General features: G+C 39.0%; 2 protein-coding genes across 13 annotated transcripts in view; both read left to right on the top strand.

Moving 5' to 3' along the window:
* Nucleotides 1-261: 261 nt before the first annotated feature.
* On the top strand, nucleotides 262-20,915 carry LOC120546412. Its single transcript, XM_039781337.1, has 5 exons — nucleotides 262-375; nucleotides 1,684-1,803; nucleotides 3,502-10,697; nucleotides 13,964-14,061; nucleotides 20,901-20,915. The coding sequence occupies exons 3-5, from the start codon at nucleotides 3,590-3,592 to the stop codon at nucleotides 20,913-20,915; spliced, it is 7,221 nt and encodes a 2,406-aa protein (XP_039637271.1). The 5' UTR covers nucleotides 262-375; nucleotides 1,684-1,803; nucleotides 3,502-3,589.
* The window catches only part of itsn2a (intersectin 2a), a 38,884-nt gene continuing 27,914 nt past the window's right edge, over nucleotides 13,959-24,928 (top strand). For 11 of the 12 annotated variants that reach the window (XM_039782403.1, XM_039782405.1, XM_039782404.1 and 8 more), the window contains exons 1-2: nucleotides 13,959-14,061; nucleotides 20,901-20,972. In XM_039782403.1, coding sequence (XP_039638337.1) covers nucleotides 20,966-20,972 — 7 coding nt within the window. In that variant the 5' untranslated portion in view covers nucleotides 13,959-14,061; nucleotides 20,901-20,965. The other variant, XM_039782394.1, reaches the window with a different exon arrangement.

The raw sequence follows: 24,928 nt of genomic DNA, 5'->3' as shown, positions 1-24,928 counted from the left end.
CAATTGTAAATGCCTCTTATGTTGAATTTATTCAGTGTTAAAAATTTAACTTGCGAAATTCCAACAGGCAGTAGGAAAACTGTTACATGAAAAATGGTTGATGATTTGTTTTAATTGGTATAGAATGTGCTTCAAGATAAAACGAAGCCATCACTAATATAATTCTATAATCCAGGTAAATAAAATCCCGTTTTAATCACGGACCATTATTAGACACTTTATTTTGAAGGATCCCGAAATCATCACTTCCGCTGGAAACGGCATCGTTTCTTCAACAACAGATTTTACTCCTTGCATTTTATATTGAGACTTTTGAAAACTACACTGTCTTAACAAAGAAGAAGAACATCTCGGCGATTGTGCAGACTACATTCGGTACGTGTAACACTCGTTTATGTCGTCCTATTTCGATCAAGACTGAGGTTGTTAATAGAATAGATCCATGAGGATGTGCTTTTTCTCAAAATGAAATCCATGGCTGGGCTGGTCTGTCTATCCCCGGGATGCCAAACAATGCTTGATATATTTTTGTATATAAAATATACGCGATCATAAGTGCTAAATTTGAGTAGTGAAGACTCCGTGGAACCCACGAATGTTTTACCTGCTTTGTCGCTTTACAGAAAGTAGGCTAGATGTTTTGTAGCGTTAAAGGTTGCCATGTTGAGGGAGAAAGAAGCTAGCTTCACTGAATGCAAGGCCGTTAACACTGGCTGCACGACTTTACACTATTCCAGTGCTGGAAAAAAAAGTGGAATGTAGTGTTGAAATCAGTATATTGGAATAGTAAATGGATTTTTTTTTTTTTTTTTTTGCAAAACAGGAAATGTCCTTGTTTAGTTATGTTTATTTCAATATTAACTTCAGTGAGACGTACTAAGTATTTTTAGTCAAGTACTCGACTTAAGTACAATTTTAAGGTTCTTGTACCTTGCAGGCCTATTGTATGTTGTATTTCCATTAGCCTACTTCATACTTCTACTCCTACTCTACATGTGTTTGACAATGGTACTTGTTACTTTGCAGATGTAGATTAATGTGCGAGGCCACATTCAGAATTTCTCAAAAAGGGAGAAGAGTAGATGTGCTTCTGGCCCCTTTTTAGTGTTTTTATTTATTTATTTGTTTTACTTTTTAGGTGGGATAACTATGTTACCTGCTAACTCTAGCTTTCGGGGCACTTGGTAAATCACTATTTTCTACCACTAACAAGGCTCAAAATAGCACCACAGTTCCATGGAAGCATAATGAGGGTCCCTACATGCAAACCGAAGCATTGAGAACTTCTAAGTGTACAGACAGTTTATTAAAAAAGATATATTATAAAGTCAGTAGCGTTCGTGTTTACATTCGGGCGCCATCTTGGAAATCAGTCATGAGCAGTCGAACCACGAACGCCGTGCAACCAGTAACCAGTAACATAGCTCAAACACGTGCTCAAAACGAACGCTACTGTCTTTATAATCTATGTTTTTAATAAACTGTCTGTACACTTACAAAGTTGACAATTAGATTGGCATGAAAACATGTCCAAGAGAATGTTCGACTCGGTACACATATGTTATTAACCACTAGGTTCATTTTGCACCGGAATTGTCCTTTTAAATTGTTGTTCCTATTTTTGGAGTGTCGTGCGAGCGTTATATACATGACTTAACAAACATTCAAACTTGTTTCATTCAGGGTTGCACTGTACCAGCACCGTCCCATCGCTGATTGGAGGATGTCCACCTAGCATGCAGACATGCAGTGTGCCAGACATGTTGGAGCAAGTTGTAGCTAAGCTAAATCATGTCTTACAAGGTATGTAGGAAGCTGAACTTACACTGACATTTGCTAACTAAACAATGTTTATTGTGTTTATTATATTCCATATTACACACTATGTGCAATCCTGTAATTTACACCAGCAAAAATAAAAATTGCGGTGATATCTGTAATGAGCTCAACTCTGCGGCCGACATCCAATCACCGTGGTATTGTGGTTATGATGTTATCATCACAGCCCTAGTCTCTACGTCGGTCTGTCCTCTTTGACTTGATAGATTTCGTGGCATGGTTATGATAAGTAAGAAGGGGCTGCTATGCATTCTTGACCACTAGTAGTGCTATGGATCTATAATTCAATGAAAAGGTTTCCCTTTTTTTGTATCATTTACATAAGGTCAAAAATTGGTAAACTGAAATAATTCTCTCTCATTGTCATTGAAAAGACCATCTAAAATAGTAAATAAATTACTAAACATACTTGGTTACTGGCTATATGTGTAGTACACACATTTGTGGTGGAAAAAGGCATTTGCTTTTGTTTTTATCTGTTTATTACATATATCAGTCCATTATTCGATTCCTTGTGATGCAGACTCTATTGCATATGAAAATAGTGAGGAGTGTTAAAGGAAGTGCCCCACTGAAAAGCCCAATGTTACTCTAAAATGTTATATGCACAATGTCTTTTGATGAGAAATGCTGAATGTAAACATACCTTTTTTGCACAGAAACTCCACAAGTTTAACTTTAACACTTTTAACCCAAAGTGACTTACAACAAATGCATTTAAACCATATAGGAGCAAGAGCTAAACATCATTAGATTAAACTTTATTGTCAGTGTGCAGAGAACAAGTACAAAGACAACGAAATGCAGTTTGCGTCTAACCAGAAGTGCAAAAAAAAGCAGAAAAGTGCAACATAATATACATAAGTATAGACAGGTGTTGCATAGGCAGGACAAGTAATATATTGCAGTGTTATAAGAGCAGAATAAATATGGCTATGTAATATGAACAATGTATGAACAACATGTACAGATATGTGCAATGTAGTAGCAGTGACATAATAGTAGTACGAATAACAGATATATGCAGTGTATTAGTAGAATATATAATAAGAAAAACAGAGTAAATATGGATATTCTGTATGAACCATATAGACAGATATGTACAGCTATGTGCAGTGTGGTAACATAAGAGTAGTAAGAACAAGTGTATGTGCAGGATAGTATGAAGAGCAGTAGAATCTGGATATGTATAGGTGTAATTACAGTATGTACACAGCTAGACATCATCCCAAATGCATGCATCCATTGATTTAAAACAAATATCTAAAAGCATGCGTTCAGTGCTTTTAATGTTTGAGCTATGTGTTTTTCTTTCACTGAGGCATAAGTTTGCGCTAGTAAAGTTTTTTTTCTATAACTATGGTCCAACAAGTCCTAAATATGAGTATCCAGTACTACAGTAGTACTAAGGCGAATCCCAACATCCCATCTCTAAAGAATTGGCCTTTGTTTTTTGATCAGCAGTCTGAGAACCCAAATCTTGAAAATTTAACAAAACTCACAAATCCTCACATTTGAGAAGCTATAATTGTAAAATGGGTTTTATCTTTGTCTGATAAATAACATTATTATTGCATTTGATTGTGTGTGACAAAAAAAATGGTGTATTGCTGAGATATAGTGTGTGTCATTTATCCTTTTTTTCTACGTAACTAAATACAGGAAAGGAAGACATAGAAGACCCAGAGGAACAGTAGATCACTACAGAGAGACAGGAGGGACGCCTGCAGTCTGAAGGACTACAAAAAAGATGGATGCAAACAAAGTATGGCAGTGGCGCATTATGCATGTAAAAACATTTTTGAGACGTCCAGAATCATTCTATCACAGCAATAGAATAGGATTAAATTTTAATGTAGCATCCAAAACACAGAAATCAAAAGAATTACAATTATTGACAAATGGTGTCATGCTTGAGATCTGTGACTTTGCTGAAACAGTAAGCAAGAATCAAATGCGTTTTATCACAAACATCCTGGAGAACAATTTCGATCTTGGATTGGAAAATGAGCAACAGCGTGTTTATTTTACCAATCAAATTAAAATCAAAGTCAAAGACCGGAAGAGGTTATCTCTGCAAGATAAAAATGAAGTTTTTACTCTCTTTGACATATCATCTAAGCCAGAATGCAACAGTAACAATGGACTGAATATGGCATCTACAGAGCGTAAGACAGAAAGTTTCCTGGTGGAAATTGATGATACTGATGATAGTGACTATGAAGATACATTCAAGTGTTCACAAGCAACATCCAAAGAATACATGAAGACAGAAATTCTTTCAGAAGAGATAAATGGAGCACATGGTGATGACAGTGAACATGAGGATGAATTAAAGTATTCAGGAGCACCGTCAGCAGAAGAACTGAAAGAGGATGTTCTTCCCTCTTTGTTCCCTTCTTGTGAAGAAATTGGTCTGAACCTAGACATTGGGTCAAAACAAAGTCTAGATCTAGGTTTGTTGACCAATGGTGTGATGTTAGAACTACTGCAGGTCACTAAAATACTGGCTGCATGCTTCAGCCGTATTATTTGGGATGTGTTGGGGCACAACTTTAAACATGATCTCGAAAGTCAACAGGAGAAAAATCGAGTTTTGTCCAAGATATTGTACATTCTGAACAGAAGAAAGCAACTTATGATCTTCGGCAAAGTAAGCCCAGAGTTTGAAAATAAGCCGTTTTCATTACAGAAAAGACCCTTCAAAAGAAACAGAGGGTCAGCACTGTCCAATATGGAAGCCCTGCCGTATCAGTTTAAGGAAGTGACAAAAAGAAGGCAGTCTGATTTAAAAAGTAAACAGGAAAAAAGGGCTCTGTTGACAAGTGAAAGGGCGAATAAAAGGAGCAGAAGATGGCAGCCTAAAGGCACAAAGACAAACATACCTTATCGTCCTACTGATTTGTGCACCGGTCATACAGCAAAGGGAGATCATTGTTACAGTCATCCTCTAACAGAAACTGATCTAGACTACTACACTGGCAATGAACGTGACATGGAACAAGAGGAAATGGAAACCGAGAACAACTACACTTGTCCTCTAGGAGAGTCTGATCTAGACTCAGACGAAGTCCCAGATTCAGGAAACACTGGCAATCAGATTGACTTGCAAAGCACAAAAAGTTGTTCTCTGAGCTTGGACATTTCTAGAGAATCAAATTCAAGTTGTCCGGGTATTTGTGCACCTACCCTAACCACCATTGATATTTCATCCACTTCATCAACTGTAAACTCAAATGTGAACCCACCATTTGTAAGGCAACCTGATGAAAGAGGACTCTGTGGAGATGAAGAGCAAACACAGAATCCAAGAAAGTCACCAAACGAATGTGACATGGAACAAGAAAAAATGGGAACGGAAACAGAAAAAAACATGTGGAAGTTGCGTGCTAACCGTGTAAAACAAATCCTCTCTTCATCAGAGTTCGGTCCATTCGACAAGTCCAAGAGATTTGGCCTTGAATTCAATGTTGGATTTGGCCTGAAGCAAAACTTCAGTGTAGACTCTTTGCCAAATCCAGTTCTGCTCGAAGTTGCTAAATTTGCCTTAGCAATGAATTCATCCCAACAAAATTTCATCATGGAGATTATTGAGTACAACTTTGACATCAGCCTGCAGAGTGAATACCAAAGAAATAGTTTCACATGTGAAATCATGAAAAGAATAATACAACTGAAAAACTCTGAAGATGCAGTTAAATTCTCAAAAGATATCTTTGAACTACCTGATCCCATGTCATCAAAAAAAATGGCAAATATTAGTGTGGGCAGTGTCAATTCTGAACTTGGATACAACATATCGAGAGTGGAGGAGTGTGACGTTGCTCCCGGGTGTCCTGCTCATTCACATGCTGAAACCAAAGATCATATTCCAACCAACAGTGTTGAGGTGTATCCCATCTGCAAGGAAATAGGTCTGAAGTTACATGTAAACAAACATCAACCAAACAAAAAACTGGATATCAGCAAACTGACCAATGGAGCGGTGACTGAAGTGACAAACTTTGCAGAAACGTTGTGTGGGACATGTGAGCAAATCTGTCTTGACATCCTGAGACACAACTTGCATCTTGATTTGCAAAGTGGAGATTCTGATCTTGCCAGAAGTATTGTTGCCCGTATTCCTGCTATAGTGGAGCAAAGGAAACTAGTGGCCAGTGTTAAAACCTTAAAGAAAATAAAGGGCTCAAGAAAAGACTCCTCAAAGAAGGTGAAACTGGATTGCCAGAATTACCAAAATGTGGATGCATGTAGTGCTGCTTCTTCCCAGGCTGAATTCAAAGACCAAGATATAGGGAATTCCCCTGACACTGAACATCAAAATGAGCTCAATTTAAAGCTGTGGAAATTGCGAGCCAATCATATTCAGCAAATCCTCTCAATACCTCATGAAGAACATTGCCCACTTTATTCTTACTCCAGATGCAAGAAAGTAGGCATTGATTTTAATGTAGGATCTGGAGTAAAACAAAATCTTGATCCCAAATTACTGACCAATGGCATCATGGTTGAATTAAACACGTTTGCCACAGCACTGCTGTCAGCCCAGAAACATTTCATCACGGAGATACTAGAGTATAATTTCCATCTGGATTTCAAAAACAAGCTATATCGCAATGCCTTTGCACAGCAAACTTTAGAAAAAGTTAAAGTTGATGCACATAAAAGAATAAGCGTTCCTCGAATGAAAATGCAGTTTGAACTCCCCGACATGAGGTACCTACAAAACCCTACTTATGAGAAAAAGACACATTGCCCCAAATGCTTTCAAGACAGAAACCAAGAGCTTCGACAGGATGAATCTGACCCTGGTCTCATGCATCAACCTCGTCCACATACCATAACTGACGCAGTCACTGCAGATGCAACCTGCACCGCACAAAAGCCTTCAAAAGATCCGTTCTCTAACTTCTCAGCAATAGAGGAAACGATAATGGACAGTTACCCTCGCTGCAAGAAAATAGGTTTGAACCTGTGTGTGGACAAAGAACGACCAAAAGAAAAGCTTGACACACATGCATTGACAAGGGGGGCTATGATTGATGTGGCTAGTTTCGCCAAAAAATTGTGTGCAACAAAAAGTGGCATCATTCATGCAGTCCTTGAACACAACTTCAACTTAGGCATGCAGAGGCGGGACGTTCGTATTGCACAGCAGTTCCTCAGAGCGACGGCACTAAAGGATGGCGGGCTGGCCTGGTTTAATGAAGTTTTTGTTATTCAGTCATTTTCTCACAGACGACCTGGACATGTAAGTACCGGTAAACTGAAACGGGCAGCTGCCATGCAGAGAAGTGAATGGAAGGAAGTTATCAAAAAAAGAAAGCTGGCACTGCAAACAAAGATGAAAAGAGCCACGCTGCCAAGTCATAATATCAATGACGTAAAATCAAATTCAAATCGTCAAAATAAAGGAAACAGCTTTCCCATTTGCACTGAGATGGGTTTGGATCTAGATGTGACATCCAAACCAGGTGAAAGAAAAATACTGGACTTAAAGTTATTGACCAGAGGGGTGTGTGACATGGAACAAGAGGAAATGGAAACCGAGAACAACTACACTTGTCCTCTAGGAGAGTCTGATCTAGACTCAGACGAAGTCCCAGATTCAGGAAACACTGGCAATCAGATTGACTTGCAAAGCACAAAAAGTTGTTCTCTGAGCTCGGACATTTCCAGAGAATCAAATTCAAGTTGTCCGGGTATTTGTGCACCTACCCTCACCACCACTGACATCTCATCTACTTTATCAACTGTAAACTCAAATGTGAACCTACCATTTGTAAGTCCACCTGATGAAAGAGGGCTCTGTGGAGATGAAGAGCAAACACAGAATCCAAGAAAGTCACCAAACGAATGTGACATTAAACAAGAAAAAAGGGGAACAGAGAACAACCACACTTGCCCTTTAGGAGAGTCTGATCTAGACTCAGATACTCGCAATGAATTTGACGTGGAACAAGAGAAAATGGAAACGGAGAAAAACATGTGGAAGTTGCGTGCTAACCGTGTAAAACAAATCCTCTCTTCATCAGAGTTCGGTCCATTCAACAAGTCCAAGAAAGTTGGCCTCGAATTCAATGTTGGATTTGGCCTGAAGCAAAACTTCAGTGTAGACTCGTTGCCAAATCCAGTTCTGCTCGAAGTTGCAAAATTTGCCTTAGCAATGAATTCATCCCAACAAAATTTCATCATGGAGATTCTTGAGTACAACTTTGACATCAGCCTGCAGAGTGAATACCAGAGAAATAGTTTCACATGTGAAATCATGAAAAGAATAAGACAACTGAAAAACTCTGAAGATGCAGTTAAATTCTCAAAAGATATCTTTAAATTCCCTGGTCGCATGCAATTAATAAATATGGAAAATCAGAGATTAAAGGAGTGTGACGTTGCTCCCGGGTGTCCTGCTCATTCACATGCTGAAACCAAAGATCATATTCCAACCAACAGTGTGGAGGTGTATCCCATCTGCAAGGAAATAGGTCTGAAGTTACATGTAAACAAACATCAACCAAACAAAAAACTGGATATCAGCAAACTGACCAATGGAGCAATGACTGAAGTGACAAACTTTGCAGAAACGTTGTGTGGGACATTTGATCAGATTTGTCTTGACATCCTCAGACACAACTTGGATGTTGATTTGCAAAGTGGAGATTCTGATCTTGCCAGAAGTATTGTTGCCCAAATTCCTGCTGTAGTGGAGCAAAGGAATCTAGTGGCCAGTGTAAGAGCCTTAAATAAAACAATGGGCAAAAGAAAAAAACTCTCAACAAAGGTGAAACTGGATTGCCAGAATTACCAAAATGTGGATGCATGTAGTGCTGCTTCTTCCCAGGCTGAATTCAAAGACCAAGATGTAGGGAATTCCCCTGACACTAAACCTCAAAATGAGCACAATTTAAAGCTGTGGAAATTGCGAGCCAATCATATTCAGCAAATCCTCTCAATACCTCATGAAGAACATTGCCCACTTTATTCTTACTCAAGATGCAAAAAAGTAGGCATTGATTTTAATGTAGGATCTGGAGTAAAACAAAATCTTGATCCCAAATTACTGACCAATGGCATCATGGTTGAATTAAACACGTTTGCCACAGCACTGCTGTCAGCCCAGAAACATTTCATCACGGAGATACTGGAGTATAATTTCCATCTTGATTTCAAAAACAAGCTATATCGCAGTGCTTTTGCACAGAAAACTTTAGAAAAAGTTAAAGTTGTTGCGCATAAAAAAACCCGTGTTACTCTAATGAAAATGCAGTTTGAACTCCCTAACATGAGGTACCTACAAAAACCTACGTATGAGAAAAATACATATTGCCCCAAATGCTTTCAAGACCGAAACCAAGATCTTCGTCAGGATGACTCTGACCCTGGTCTCATGCATCAACCTCGTCCACATACCATAACTGACGCAGTCACTGCAGATGCAAAGTGCACCGCACAAAAGCCTTCAAAAGATCCGTTCTCTAACTTCTCAGCAATAGAGGAAACGATAATGGACAGTTACCCTCGCTGCAAGAAAATAGGTTTGAACCTGTGTGTGGACAAAGAGCGAGCAAAAGAAAAGCTTGACACGCATGTATTGACAAGGGGGGCTATGATTGATGTGGCTAGTTTCGCCCAAAAATTGTGTGCAACAAAAAGTGGCATCATTCATGCAGTCCTTGAACACAACTTCAACTTAGGCATGCAGATGTCAGACGTTAATATTGCACAGCAGTTCCTCAGAGCGACTGCACTAAATGACGGCGGGCTGGCCTGGTTTAATGAAGTTTTAGTTATTCAACAGTCTTCTCACAGACAACCTGGACATGAAAGTAAACTGAAACAGGCTGCTACCATGCAAAGAAGTGAATGGAAGGAAGCTATCAAAAAAAGAAAGCTGGCACTGCAAACAAAGATAAAAAGAGCCACATTGCCAAGTCCTAATATAAGTATCATAAAAAGATCAAAGACAAATGCTCAGAGTCAAATACCGTTTAACTGTTATCCTATTTGCACGGAGATAGGTTTGGATCTAGACGTGACCTCAAAATCAGGAGAGAAAGAAAAACTGGACTTGAAGCTATTGACCAGGGCTGCAGTGTATGAGATACATAAATTTGCAATTAAGAAAACAGGACACTATTTGCCAAACGCTGTGTACGACATCCTTGACTATAACTTTGATCTTAGCTCACAACATCACAGGCGCTGGGAATTTTCCATAGCAACTTCATCCAAAATCCAAACCATGGTCAAGCAATATCGTAAAAATCGAAACCGACCAGACGAGGTCTTCAACTTACCATTTGTGTTTGCATCCGAGGCTTCACAAAGGTTTGTAGAGAAGAGACTATTTGAGAAACGGAACAAGTATTCCCGGGAAGAACCATACAAGAAAAAGGCTGAGGGAAGGTTTGTGCGCCAAGTGAGATACCATTCAGGTGTCAATCGCATCCATTTTCGTGGCGCTTTGTCCCACGATCTGTTGGATCCTGGGACATTAGAGCAGATGAATGGGAGTCTTGGAAGTGGAGGTCCTCTCCAGAGAATCCTACAGATTAAAGAGGAGAACGACGATCCACATTATGGCAATATGAAACAAGAACCGGACACTGAGGAAAAATACCGTCCACATTCTAAGGATGTCAAAACTGATCCCTGTACGATAGTGCAGATAAATGGCAATCTAGTGAGTGTTGGCTGTGGCAGTCCTCTCCAGAGAAACCTACAGATTAAAGAGGAGGAGAATCATCCACATCATGGCTATGTGAAACCAGAACCGGACACTGAGGAAAAATACCGTCCACATTCTGAGGATTTCAAAACCGAATCAAACACTGAGGATGTCGAGCATTTAGTCCCAGGTGAACCTACAGGACCCCTTGCATATACTTTATTAACTTTATGGCCGAACTCTGAAAGTCAGAAAACCGTATCAGAACACGAGACTGTGAGTCAAATAAAAACGGAATGGGACACTGAGGGTGTGAAGTATTTAGTCCCCGTTGAAGCAGTAGGGTCACAGGAATACTACATGGTAACCATAGGTCAGGGCAATGAGAGCACATTGATAAAAGAAGAGCAAGAAAATGTGCCCGCTGACTCGCACCATTATGGAGTTCACAGAAAATGAACTGGACATCTAAGAGGAATGAGTTCCTAATGTTCTAAATTATAGTTGACACAAGAGACAGGTGTGTCTTACACTAAACCAATGCTATACGCTGCCTTAATTGCTATGAAAATGTATTCCATGTTGAGGGAGAATGTAGATGATAATTTCAATGCTGCAGAAATGTATATAACACAGTTAAACTCTTACTCAAGAAATGGATGCCCAAAAAGATAATAGATTTGACTAAAATGTTTCAGTGCAAATGGCTGTCTATGTAATGCCTTGAAGCTTGGTTCAAAAAAAGACGTGCCACAGTTGGAAAATGTTTAAACTAAGGTTTCCTTTTCTTAAGTGGTCAGCTTTTGGTCATTTCTTAAGTTTGTAAAAATGTGTCTGAGGATCTTTTGACACTAACCTTTACTTTGTGGATAGCAGGTTTTTGTACTATAGCTATATAGTCATCTGAGGCATTATGGTCTGTTTTTCAAAGTGCTTGTTCTCCTGTCAAATATTTTTCACTTTTTATTTTTCATTAGTACCTTTTATGATTCATCACTTTTTTTTTCGTTTTGTTTATTAATAACACTTTTGTATATTACAAAAACTGTTACTTTCTTGAAGCTGTAAAGTAAAAGAGTGCGTCAGTAATTTTGTTCATTTTTGTATAATACAGATATACACTATAGAAAGGAAAATGACCTGGATCTTGATGACTAGTGTATTTCTCATTGCCATTTGAGTACAATATGTTTATATAAAATTGTGAAAGCACCCTTTCTGCGTTGTCCGTGTTCTTTTCAAATATTATGAACTTGTCCATATAGGATATGCGTGTGTCTTATGATTATTTGCTTATTGTGGTGCAGACAAAGCTCTCTGATCTTTTGTATGTGCTTAACACTGCTTAAAGAGTATTAAACACCAACTGCCCCATCTCCTATTGTCATGCATCCTCAACTCAACCAATAATAGTATCAGGTCATTAAGGTTATGACAGTTAACTTGTAGATGTAATACTCAAAGTTGGCGGTGCTCCACACCAGCTGCATTCTTCTCGTTTTTTGGGGGGCAGAAAAGATTTTCCAGACTCCTCGAAGCTCAAAAACCAGGAAGATGCAATAAACTACAGATATCTGCATCTCAAAGGAATTCCCTCTTCACATAGGCAAGATAGGGACAAAAGGTAATTATGGAAAGTTGACTCAGCAGATTTCTAAAGTAAACCCCAAATAGGCTTTGGATACAAAATAGTACAACTTTGACTTTAGCCCTTCATGGACACATCTCAGCAATTAGTGTGAATGAACCACATACCTTGGCTTTGACTCTGCCCAGTCAGTTCATCAGCAAACAGCAAGAACACTTAGGTCAAGTGGTTGTGCTTTCAAAGTAAAAGTCTTTAAGTGTTTCATAAATGTAAGTGAACGTGAATTAGTACAGTGGACAACCTAAGTTTAGAACCGATCAAGCTATCTGGCCCTGTGCTGCTTTCTGCTGTGACAGTATAGTCAGTCAGACATTACAGCACAGAAACCAAATTAATGTGGCATATGTTCATGTCTTAGATCTAACTACTGAGATTAAAGAATTGTTTAATATTTTGTTTTTTAGTTTTCTTTGCTTTCACAAATTACAGAAAAGTAAAATGTATATAAATCATTCACATAAATACAAACACTCAAATATACAAACATACTTTTTTTTTTTTTTTTTTAAGCCTGTGCAGGGGAAGATAGCATGTAGGGATTGTATACTGTACAGACACATCTAATATGCTCTAGGCAAGATAAACATGATTACATTCATTACAATTAACAGAGAGAGATGGAATGGCAATAACTAAACAAAAAAATGTATTATTAGTGAAAAAAACAAAACAATTCCTTATCTTTTCTAGCTATCCAATAATAAACACTGTAAAGGGTAAATTACCAATGCTTGTTTAAAATGTCTTTTAGGAGTTAGCAAGATAACTTTGACTTCATTACCGGAACAAAACCAATATGAGTGAATAACTGAATTACAAGTGTATTTTGTGAAGTTAAGGTTGCAGCTTGTTAAAGAGGATGTAGAACCACAGTTCAGTTACTACTATCTAGTCTATAGCCACCTTCTGACCAGAGGGATTTTTGCAGTTCCTAGAACATAACATTCCTAGAACCCTTTTTTTTCTCGTGTTCCGACTGGACCAATTTGGAGCTCATTAAGTTCCTCTGGCCGCAGTTCCTGTAACTCTTTCAGCTCCTACTTCAGGGCAGAGTCTTTTCCCTTTTCCGCATAGTGGTGCTTAGATGGTTGTGTTATAATAACAAAAGGTCAGTTTCTATGGCCGCTTGGCCAGTGCGAATGCAAATGGTAAACCGGTTTTGGGGGAGAGTTAGTAGAACTGTTTATAAGTGGACTGTTCCTATAACTACGTTCCTGTAGTTGTACTATTTTGTATCCAAAGCCTATTTGGGGTTTACTTTAGAATTCTGGTTGGAAAGAGGCTTATATCCTTCCACTTCCAGGATTGCACCGTTGCTGCAGGAAATTCCGCCGGATGCATGTATTTTCCGTTTCCTTCCGCTTTCTTTGTGTTGGAATTTTAAACTGGATTTATGAGGACTATGTTGACTGCTCCTCAGATCTCTGCATGGTAAATTGAGACAACTAGCTAGCTAGCTGTCCAATCTGAGTTTTCTCTCACACATGAATTTTGCAGCTGCTCTGTGCGGAGTTTAGCACCGCCCATGACGATTCTGATTGGTTTAAAGGAATGCCATTAAACCAGAGCACGTTTTTCTCCCATCCCCGAATGCTATGTGGAGAAGCCAGACCCTCCTTCAGCGCGCTTTGGAGGAGGGTCTGGCAAAGCGAGACTACTAAGCTACTAGTTACTTGGGGTTCATTGCATAGTTTTAATAAGAGTGTTTCCTTATTATGAGCGTCAAGGAGTTTTTTTGTGAAAGTCATGCCCGGAAGTTCGATGTGTAATTCTGTGTGACTTGACTTTGTGGAGACGCCCATTTCCAGTCCACACCCGCCCCGGCTGCTCGATCGGTTCCTCCCTCTCCAGCAGCTTCATTTGCCAGCCTGGATGTCGGATCACCACCGCTATTCTACCGCAACAGGTAAATGACCAGAAATCATTTTTAATGTTATCAGGAGGACAGGACAAAATGTAAAACTTACTGCCGCTGTTGGCCTTGTTTTTTTTCTCACCTTTTTATTGGAAGGTAAGTGGGATGTCCTGCTTCATTAAATCATACATTTAAAAGGCGAGGCAGTGTAGCGTATTAACAGTGTGGTTTCTTTTTAGATGTTGATGTGTCAAAACAAAATGTCTACACTAAAATATGTAAATTCCTGACACCTTTTACTAAACCCTGAGTAGCCTTTGTCTGCGTTTTAGATGAAGAACACCCAATGGATGGCTGAGAAATACGTCTGTCAAACGTTATATTTATATCTGAATATGCAAATGCATTTCGACAGATTGAAGATAAATAAAATAAATGAGATACATTTTTTTTAAATAGCCAAAATAAGGGCTGCCGGCTGCAAATTGCCTTTATGTTTTCAAGATAATACTTTGTTAGTGACAGTACCAATTACATGTATAAATAGCCTATACAATGCATGATGTCTGGTTTATTGTCTGTTTTACTTGAAAAAAATCCTAGACAGATAAAATTTGGAGCCATCTTTTTTGTTTTATGCTTTTTTTTTTTTTTTTTCTATCAACAAAAAAACCAACACAAAAAAAAAAAAACCACCCCCCTTGAAAATCACCCTTCAGTCTGTGTGTCTTTAGAGCATTTGTAATGCAAAGGTGTCATCAGATGTGTAGATTGTTTAACATCGGTGCAGTTTTTCATTTGTCTATATGGTGATTTGGGCAAGTTGAGCAGTTATCCTGCTCGTGTTCACTCACTGCAGTATCACCAATTATATAGATTGCTTATTGTGTGTGTGCACTTGTGTGTTTGTGTGTTCTGCTGCTCTCAGTGGAAACCGAAAGAAGACATTTTTCTTTGCTGAAGTGGCAAAGTCCATCTAAACTGCGGTTCCCAGTGACACCTGCCCTCTTCCCAGCAGGAACTGTTGCACATCCACCTGCCAAGACACAAAGCAATGCATAACACATACATGCACATAAACGCACACAAACATACTTTCATTGTTGTGCTGAAAGTGAGTGCTTATGGACTTTTAAGGTCCAATTCAAATGACAGCCACAGTATTGTGAATGTGAATGCTGTATTGAGGACAATTTGGACTAATAATACTTAAAGTCAAGAATAGAAATCTTGTGCCGAAGCTGAGGTAGGATGCTGCTGAGTGTGTGTATGAAGTGTTGGAAACATAAAGGAAATAAAATAGGCTTTGGTGATTCATTGCTCGAGCTGACCTAATATATTACATCCACGCTGACCCACAAATGTACCAAAGGAATAAATATGAGAAGGGACTAATCTGCTTGAAGCGTCCCTGATTTTCACCTGCAGTACAACAGAGGAAGGTGTGTGGATGTCTTTGTGTGTTTCTGCGCTCTTGTGAATAGGAAGAAAATACAAGCACATACACACACATGCACACAGGCTTCTTTCATCCTCAGGCTCAGCAAAGCTTCCTGGGCTGTGTCTGCTAGAACAGGCTCCCCCTCTGTTTGAGGAGTGTGTGTCAGACACACTCGTGCACACAGGCCGACGCATTGATACGCACATCCGAGCGGGCCAGTGCGGCGCGCACAGGTGTCAATCAGCATGCAGGGCAGAGTCAAAGGTTCTTTGAGTCATTTTCTTCCCTGGTGCAGTGGGTCAGCAAACCGCTGGTCCTTAAAGTGACACCCACTGTTCACCAAATCAAAAAACTTTTAAAGTGCTACATGTAGCATTTTTAAACATCAATATACCATCAATGCTGCAGAGAAAAGGATGTCTGGGCGCTTTGGCTTTTGGCACTGCAACAGGGACCCATATAAGAAATACATTATTGTCAGCCTAATTGTAATACCCATTAACAAATGAAAGAAACAGTGATTGTGAAAGTATTTTGAGAAAAACAATAATAAGCTGTTAAGTTGTTTTTTCATTTGTCATGATGATAGCTCAGTTGCCATCGCGCGCGTGATCAGACTAACCTGTTAATCGGGCCCCAGGGCAAAATGTTTGCTATTTTCCTATTGGCCACCAACGCTCTATGCATTGTGTATGTTCTGTTACCTTCAACTTCTCGGTGCACACAGCAGATTGCTCACGGTACTCCAATTACTGCCAATGCTGCAGCCTTTCTAAATAATAAAAGATCTTAAAAGCAGAGTTTGACACAGTGCCTCTTTACAAGCTGTCCTGCGAGGTTAGCTTGGCATGCAGTGAACCCGGGACCTTTGGGGACTCTGTGACTCTGGGGACCCCAAAAGTCATTGGCCAATAGTTAAGCCTTAATCTCTTAATCTAAGCGTGGAACTTCCGTCATGTGATAACAAGTTGAAAGCTCCAGGAGAAAGTCAGTGGACCTTGAGTCAAGACTATTTTGTTCAATGAAAGCATAGGCTAATTGAGACGATTTGTAGTCTTTATGTCACACTTTTGAAATTAAAACAAATTCCAGAAAGGCTGTTGCTCTTTAACCCTTGTGTTGTCCTTCGGGTCCCAGTGACCCGAAGGACAACACAAGGATTATGTACTTCCGTTTACTTTGTTGAGAATTGCTCTCTAAACAAGGGTTAATACAGCACCTTAGTTCTTGTTTGTACAGCATTTTGGTCAGCTTAAACTGTGTTTAAATGTGTTCTAGAAATAAACTTTACTTACTTACTTTACAAGAAACAGGATTTAGAGAGCAATTCTCAACAAAGTAAACGGAAGTACATAATCCTTGTGTTGTCCTTTGGGTCACTGGGACCCGAAGGACAACACAAGGGTTAACCTTCCAAGTGTTGCACCATACACCATTCATTAAAACGTTGGTGCCAATAAATCGTGATTGTTATTAAAATTGTTAGTCTAAATACATGAACACAGGGATGAGTTTGTTTTTCCAGTTATGAACAAACTTTTTTTGTACATATTTATTAATAAGGTTAGGGTCAGAAGTTTGCAAGCGCTGTGAGCTGTCCATATTGTGACATAACTTGCTTCCAATACCTCTCTGCAACATAACATCGGTCACATCAGGTGAATCAAATCAAAAATGCAGACATTTCAGAAGTGCTCAAGTCCTTTCATTCACTCCATGGGTATTTAGGAATGACAAGCAACAATCTGTTGGTGTTGATATAGAGGTTGTCCTCTGTGCCTCGTGTTGATTTAGTAATGTTTATGTTCAGGATGTGTCCTGTTTGAACAGAGAAGGCTCTCTAACGTAGCCAATAGCAGATACTATCTTGTCTTTTAAACCACACCTCACGGTACAAAAGTCTTTCTGTATGAGATAAGAATCTGCTAAATACCTTCATACAAAGTGTTTACATAAGGGAGTGTGTGGCACACATATACAGTATTTACACATGCACACGCAAAGCTCAGGGGCTATATAGAGAATGCTCTTTGTGGTATCTATTTTTATACATTAATAGTTCACCCAATAATGAATATTCTGGCATTATGCTACTTGTCCTTATGTCAGTGGAAACACTGTAAAGCATTGAAAGAAAAACACATCGTGAATAACTACTGCAACAGCTTCATTTTAGCCCTCTAGAAGTATTTATTTATTTATGTGAGTTATAGTATGCAAAAAAAGTCTGTCGTAACGTATTTACTAAGTGTAGATTTACCACAGCACTAAATTGCAACAGGTTACACTACACAAACTTATTTTTACATAGACATTAGTTTTTAATAAAACCAAGTAGGCAAACTGCCATGTGTAACTGTTGCATAGTTAACTGGTGTAACTGATAAAGACATATTGTTGACATATTGCTGCCTTCAAATGGGGTCGTTTTCACTGTGTTCATGAGAAGATTCCATATGATGCCCCCTTCTGTAATTTTCTTTAACCTCTGAGTTCAACAGTCCTGTACACAACGTCCATGTTTTAAATACAAACTCACAAAATCCATTTGAAGGCAGCAATATGACCTGTTTAGAGTGAAGAGTGAAAGAGATAATACAGTCCACAAATCTGACCTGACCCTTATGCTGGGAAACATTTATAGCTAGTTTCCAAATTGGCTAGTTTTAGACAACGTAGAATATAGTCAACAAATCTGACCTGATTTTACCAAAAATAACACATCTCAACATACATATAACATTTATCAATTTACGTGACCTAGTTATAACTTTGGTTAGCAGCAGCTAGTTTGAAGCTAGCTAAGTAATGCTAGCTAGTTTAGTATTATGGGTGGATAGGATACAGTGTCTACCATCCCATTTAATGAAATGAAGATGGCTATTCTTACAGTTATGTTACTTTAATATGAATAACAAGATTTTCTATGAGTAACTGCTTCCTTTATATTGTCTGAACATTTTTGTCTGTGTGTGTGTGTGTTTTTCACATTGTGTGTGAGTTTGCACAGATGTACAAGCACATAAGTGTGTATGCAGAGGCATACGCCGCAGTGAGCGGTTCATTGCTCTTAAGTAATTGGCAGTGTTGGCATGTGCAGAGAATGATTTATACTACAACCACCGTCTCCCACTCCAGGAATCCACACGAAAAGAGGGAAGCCAATGATGGAGCAATAGTGTAACAAGAGCAGAAGGAGAGGAAGGGATGAAAGAAATTGGGTGGGAGTCCTATAAGGCATGTCCGAGTGAGGGGTGAATAAGAAGTAGTGGAGCTGAAATGGAAGCGATAGAGTGGAGAGTGAAGTGATGTAAAATAGTGTGAAGGAATGATTTGCTGAAAGCAGAGAGGAGATTGCTTTGACTTGACAGGAATCACAGCTAGGGAGAAACCTTGCTTGTCTATAGGCTTGTAGATAGATGGATGAAACAAGAGGAAATAAAGGGGTAGGTCTAAGTGGATGGGCTAATAGAATCTAAAGAACAGGATTGAAAGAGTTACTAGAATACTGGAATGAGAAATCGCAGAGACAGGAAACTCAGCTTAATGTGAAAAAGGAGGAAAACTACCTCTATAAAGAAGTGTGTATTATTTATTTAAAGATGTAGGAAGCACAAATGATCAAGAATATGGGGAGTGCACTGGCAGATCAATTGGACTGAAAAAGGATTCAGCAACAACAGCGAAGGGAAGAAAGAGGATAAATGGCATGAAAATCCAAGAGGGCATGAAACAATTGACTAGACATGGTACTCCGCCTGCAGATGATATTTGTGTGGCGGAGCTTTCCATGGTGCAACAAAAATGAAAGCTCATACACACGGCGCTCATTTTCCAATTCCAGAGTATTAGCCTACCTGCACAGACTCATCTGTTCCCTCCACCTCCTGGGACTCTGCCAGAGATCCCACAGAGGAATCTCATCAGGTGGGCCAGTCTCCATGCCCACCAGCAACAGTGGATGCAGACTGCACTCAATACATCCATAGGTCTTTGTTTTGTGTGTGGTCTGTGCAGTGCAGATACGTGTGGGCATATATATATATATATATGTATATATATATATATATATATATATATATATATTTTATTATTAATTTTTATTATTAATCATTATTAATCAGAAATGCCCTTGATGACGCTTGTCAAAAGCCAAATTTCTATACCCCTTTTAGGACAAAAAAAAGAATATATATATATATCCCTGATAAGAATAATAATTATATTCATAATAATAATTTGGATTTCTAATAATACATCTTTTATGTTTATTAATATGTAATAATAAGTATTTATATCCCCAGTGAGACTTAATAATACATATTTTTATTCGTAATAAGAAAAATATGTATATCCCTGCAAAAAACATTGATGAAAATATTTTATATTCCTGACATTTTTTATTTTTAATGAGACACATTTTTTTATTTCTAATTTATGTTCCTAATAAGAATATGTATATTCCTAATGACTGAGAGAAATATTTACATTCCTAATAAGGCAACTATTTATATCTTTATATGTATACATTTTAAACAAATATTTTGATTCCTATCAAGACAAATAGCTGTTTATATTCCAGATAAAATAAATATTTCTATTCGTATTAATAGAAATATTTCTATTCCCAATAAGAGCCAAAGCCTAATAATAATAATAATAATAATAATAATAATAACAACGATTTTAACGGTTATGTTAAAACCATAGAACATGAATCCATCCACACGTGCAAATGTTTTAACTAATGGTACTTTTATTTAATTGAAATGCACTTGAGATGTCTTTGCCTCTTTTGTGTTTGTTTTGTGATTGTAAATTGTTTTTATATGTAACAAACTTGTTCTGCTATCTTGGCCAGGTCTCTCTTGAAAAAGAGATTTTATATCTCAATGAGACTAACCTGGTTAAATAAAGGTTTAAGGTAAAAAAAAATAATAAATGGTAATTGCACAAAAACGACAGACATGTTAACACTGGAGAAATAAAGATTCACTTTGTAAAAAGCTGCTGGCTTGAGCGGCCGTCTGTGATCTGAGAGCAGACAATGATAAATGCTTCCTTCCTGTAGGACCACCATCATTTTTCCCCTCCTCTGTCTCCCTTAACTGTCTGCGCTTCTCTTGTATACTTCTTCCTAGTGGCATTGTCTGTATCTCTGCTCTTCCTTCTTTCTCCTCATCCTCCCCTCTCTCTGTCATTTTGTCCCCCTCCTCTCCCTTTATTTCCCCTCCTCCTCATCCCTTACCGTGTTAGCCGTTCAGTATGCCTTCCTTGCGTTGTTAACATGGGGATGAGATTTTTTTTCGCTCTTGCACGCATGTATATCATTTCTATTCTCTTTCGTACTCACACACGCATGCTTGCGTTCCTCACTTACTGTACACCCGTTGCTCCGTGACACACACAAAATCACACTCACTCCTTCTCCCTCTCTCTTTCTCTGCAGATGTCTGAGAGCTAGCCAGCTGAGTAGAGGACTCACCTCTCTGCCTGTGCTCTCCACCTGCAGCCATGAATGGTAAGAACTCTTTGTCTTGTTCATGATGTGTTTGTCTGCGGGAGGTAAATATGCACTTTGGGGAGAGTGTTCAGGGCGGAAATTAGTAACTTGCAAAGAATAGTTTTATGGGGAATAAAAAAAAAAAGAAAGAAGCAAAAACAGAGAGACAGAGCTGACCAATAAGTAGCAGTTGTGTCGTGCCTTTTTCCCTCTGATTATCTTCCTGTCAAGACTGAAAGATGCATTTGTCCTTACAGTCAGCTGTAAACTGCACCCTGACATTGCGTTAATACGATATTGATCATGGGCTGTAGGACCAGACTTTAAGATGAAAACGTAGGAGTTTGGATGTAGCCTAAACTGAACCCGCCTTTGATCCTGTGACACTTTGCGCAAGAAATTACAGCCAATTCTATGTCGTATAAACCTCTTCAGCAAAGAGCGCTTGAAGGAATATTAAATACTTATTTTTTTTAATTCATTTTATGCGAATCATGAGCTATTCTGCTGTATATTTCTGTGTGGGGAGCTGCCTCTGTTTCTGTTCAGTCTTGGATGTGATGTATCTCTTTCGTCCTTGGTGTGGACAGAATTACTCAATAGTGTGTGTGTGTATGTGTGTTAATCCTCTTGTTTCACAGCCTTTGATCATATAGAACAGTAGTTGCCGCTCCTTAAGGGCCTCTATGGTAAAATGCATCAGAGAAACTGTGTGTGTGTGTGTGTGTGTGTGTGTGTGTGTGTGTGTGTGTGTGTGTCGGATGCATCTTGTCCACATGACAAATTCTGCATTTTAACAAAGTGCCAAACCCCCACAACTACACTCTCTGCTTTTAGGCTGAGCTCTTTGCTTTATTGCACCCTAATGGACATGGTGAATCTGAAATGAGGCAATTGTAAAGTCTTTAGTCAGTCAGTTTCCAAACAGGTGGACAGTATGCAACAGCATGCGTTCATTGACAGAAATGCTGCAGCGTGCAGAGACTGTTGATCAACTGTACCTATCCGCAACATCCTCTTGTCCTCCCCAGGTGAAGCGTTTGATATGTAAATATAGTTATGAAAGCAGTGATGAGGTTTCCCTCCAGAAGGCCGGCGCTGGGTGTCTGGAGATTTGACTCCAGCGTCTCCTAAGGCCCATGCAGCACCTAGACAACAGCACACAGGCTGACAAAGGAAAGTAATACTAAACAAGGCAGAGGCTCTTTGTGTCGCAGCTCTGAGAAGGTGAGCTGTGGTACAGTTGGTTTAGATTCTGCACAGACGTTGTTGCTGTGGAAGCTATATAAGTATACTGCCATTTTTTTCTCTCTGTGGATAGTCTGTGTTATATTGTCTCAATATTTGCTGAAGGGTTCTTGTGTATTGGCTCAGAGTTTGTTTTCTAGGTTGCTGTGGAAGCTGTTCCTATTAGTATTACAGTCCAGGTCGCAGACTTGACGGCGTATGTCAGGATGGATTTACAGTGACAGCCTGGAAGAGTCACAATGTTAATAGAAACCCAGGGAAAAAACAACAGAAAGACAATATAAGAATGCTGGTTTGCAAAAGACAGCAGAAGCTACATTTAATATATAGTTAGTTAATAAATAGTAACATTTTGGGATATACCCTTATATTGAACTTTTTCCCAGAGTTAGATGGGAAGATTGATACCACTCTCATATTTGTCTGTTATATAGTTATATATGAAGCTATAACCAGGTGACAGCGGGTAGCTTAGCAAAAAGAGATAAGGGTGGCTAGCTGTTTCCCCTTAGCTTTTTTTTTTAACCTTTGGGCAGAGCCAGGCTAGCTGTTTGCCTCTGCTTTCAGTCTTTTTGCTAAGCTAAGCTAACCATCACCTTGCTCCAGCTTTATATTTGGAGTGTTATTGACCTTTTCATTTGACTCTTGGCAAGGAAGAAAATAAGTGTGTTTCCTAATATGTCAACAATGTTCCCACTAAAAACTATTTTACTACAAACAGCACTCATTTGTTCATGTGTTGTAAGTAAAAGTTATTTTGAAAAACAGATTTAAAACCTATAGCTTAAAAGACTCATTATAAGCAGCTTTTAAATGCATATTGTAAAATTTGGCACCTTTTTATCTGGTCTCACTTTCAGTGGCCATATGTTTTCAACACGAGTGTCAAGCCACAGAAGACCCGTATGGATTCTGCCGTTGCTGTGTGAGAAGCTTTGTGGTGCCCCACTTATTCATTCACCGTGCATTCAGCCCTTTGCTGATGTACACACACTGAATCCACTGACAGGCCTGTGGATGTGGCCATGCTAGCTACATGTCCCAGTGGCACTGTGCTAAATATCACCCCCCTTCTTTTTTCTCACTTACAATAGCTTCTAAATGAGGTCTGTCAAAGCCAACGAGACGATGTGAAGAATACTCACATCTCGGTGCGTGATTAATTACTTTCTCCTTTTTCAAGGCTGCAATTTTGCTGACAATGCCAAAACTAGGTCGGGCGCTGCAAGCTACCAACATTGGCTTTGTCAGGGAAAAAGCATATACCTGAACAGGTGTTGCCGTGGCGCTTTAGAGCAGAGTGAGTTTATTTAGACATAGAAACCCAGCACAAGGCAGTCGGCCAGGGTGTTTGCCAACAAACAGACATCTTTCAGTTAGGCAAACAGCTGTCAGTTTGTGATTATGACATTTTAATCTTCCTCCCATAAGCTCTGTTGTTCTGGCTGCTTATGTGGGGCTGCTGTGCTGTAACTTTGTCTCATTCCTCAGAGATATATGTGTGTAGATTGTGTGTGTGTGTGTGTGTGTGTGTGTGTGTGTGTGTGTGTGTGTGTGTGTGTGTGTTTGTGTGTGTGTGCATGCGCTGCAGTCAACAAGAGCCAGTGGGGTGTTTGGGTTAGCGTCGGGGAGGAAGTTCCATCATGGGCAGCATGGTATTTCCTGAAGCTGCTGGTGAACAAATTACACCCTAGATACCAGTTCTATAAAGACACACTCCCATAATAGCACAAAGAATTGTATTTTGCTATTTTATATTACAGCTACTATATTACAGCTATAGTTCTTTGTCCTTAGCTATGCGACTTCATTCCTACTTTCTGAATCTTTTGCATCTACCAACTCTCCCCTGATAATAGTATTGTTGTTCATGTTGAGATGAAAAGTTTAGAGACAACTTCCTGTGTAAGATATTCTCTGTCATTTTAGGATAAGAATCTGAATCAGATTGGCTTTTTTACTATCCCAAGTAGGTTGTTGCTGACAGTACTTGAAGGGAATCACATGATTGTTAATTATTTGCATTGATCATAAAGCAATGTACCAAGGCCCAATTACATCTACATCAAGTATTTCCTCTTCAAAGTTTTACTATAGCAACATTCCATGTCCATTTTTTGAGCTTATGATGATAGGAGGTGAATTATTTTAATTACAATTTCTCAACATGTTTTCATTTCACACTAAACTCACTGTGTAAAGATTTTGTTTGAGGGTTGTACCGTTGTGATCGCTATGGTTACAGCCATTAGCATCAAGGAGGCCCATCTGCTGCTGTCCAACAGAGGAAGATGAGCTACATATGAGCTGATGAACAAAGTTTGTTCTGTTTTTCTCCCCAGTTGTTGTCCATTGATAACTTTGCAACTGTCAACTTGACAGCTGTAGCATTGGCCAGTTTAATCAACCCATCTGTTTCTTCTTTCTCAATGTAGTTTACAGTCGATAAACTAACACATCACTCAGCCTCTCTAGTTCAAACTCATCTTCTGTGCATCACTCTCCTTCTCTGTCTCCGCTGTCGTGACTTATTATCTGTCATTGTCTCCTTATAAAACATCTCTTCCCTTCAATTACTGCCATATGGACAGATCCATCTGTGCACAATGTCAATACTGTCAATTTCATTAATTAAAAATGGCTCCCAAGTTATGTAAAATAAATGAATGGAAAGGCTTTGAGGATACCCTGATCGTGTTATGAATTGATTAATTTCATGGATTCCT

This window comes from Perca fluviatilis, chromosome 18 (genome assembly GCF_010015445.1).
Source record: "Perca fluviatilis chromosome 18, GENO_Pfluv_1.0, whole genome shotgun sequence".
NCBI classification, from domain to species: Eukaryota; Metazoa; Chordata; class Actinopteri; order Perciformes; family Percidae; genus Perca; species Perca fluviatilis.
Note: the sequence above shows the minus strand (reverse complement) of the source record. Positions and strands in the feature narration are given on the sequence as shown.

Coding starts and splice junctions, on each gene's coding strand:
- LOC120546412 (XM_039781337.1), top strand. CDS start 3,590: ATGGATGCAAACAAAGTATGGCAGTGGCGCATTATGCATGTAAAAACA. Junction 10,698..13,963: donor TGTCGAGCATTTAGTCCCAG/GTGAACCTACAG, acceptor GCCCATTTCCAG/TCCACACCCGCCCCGGCTGC.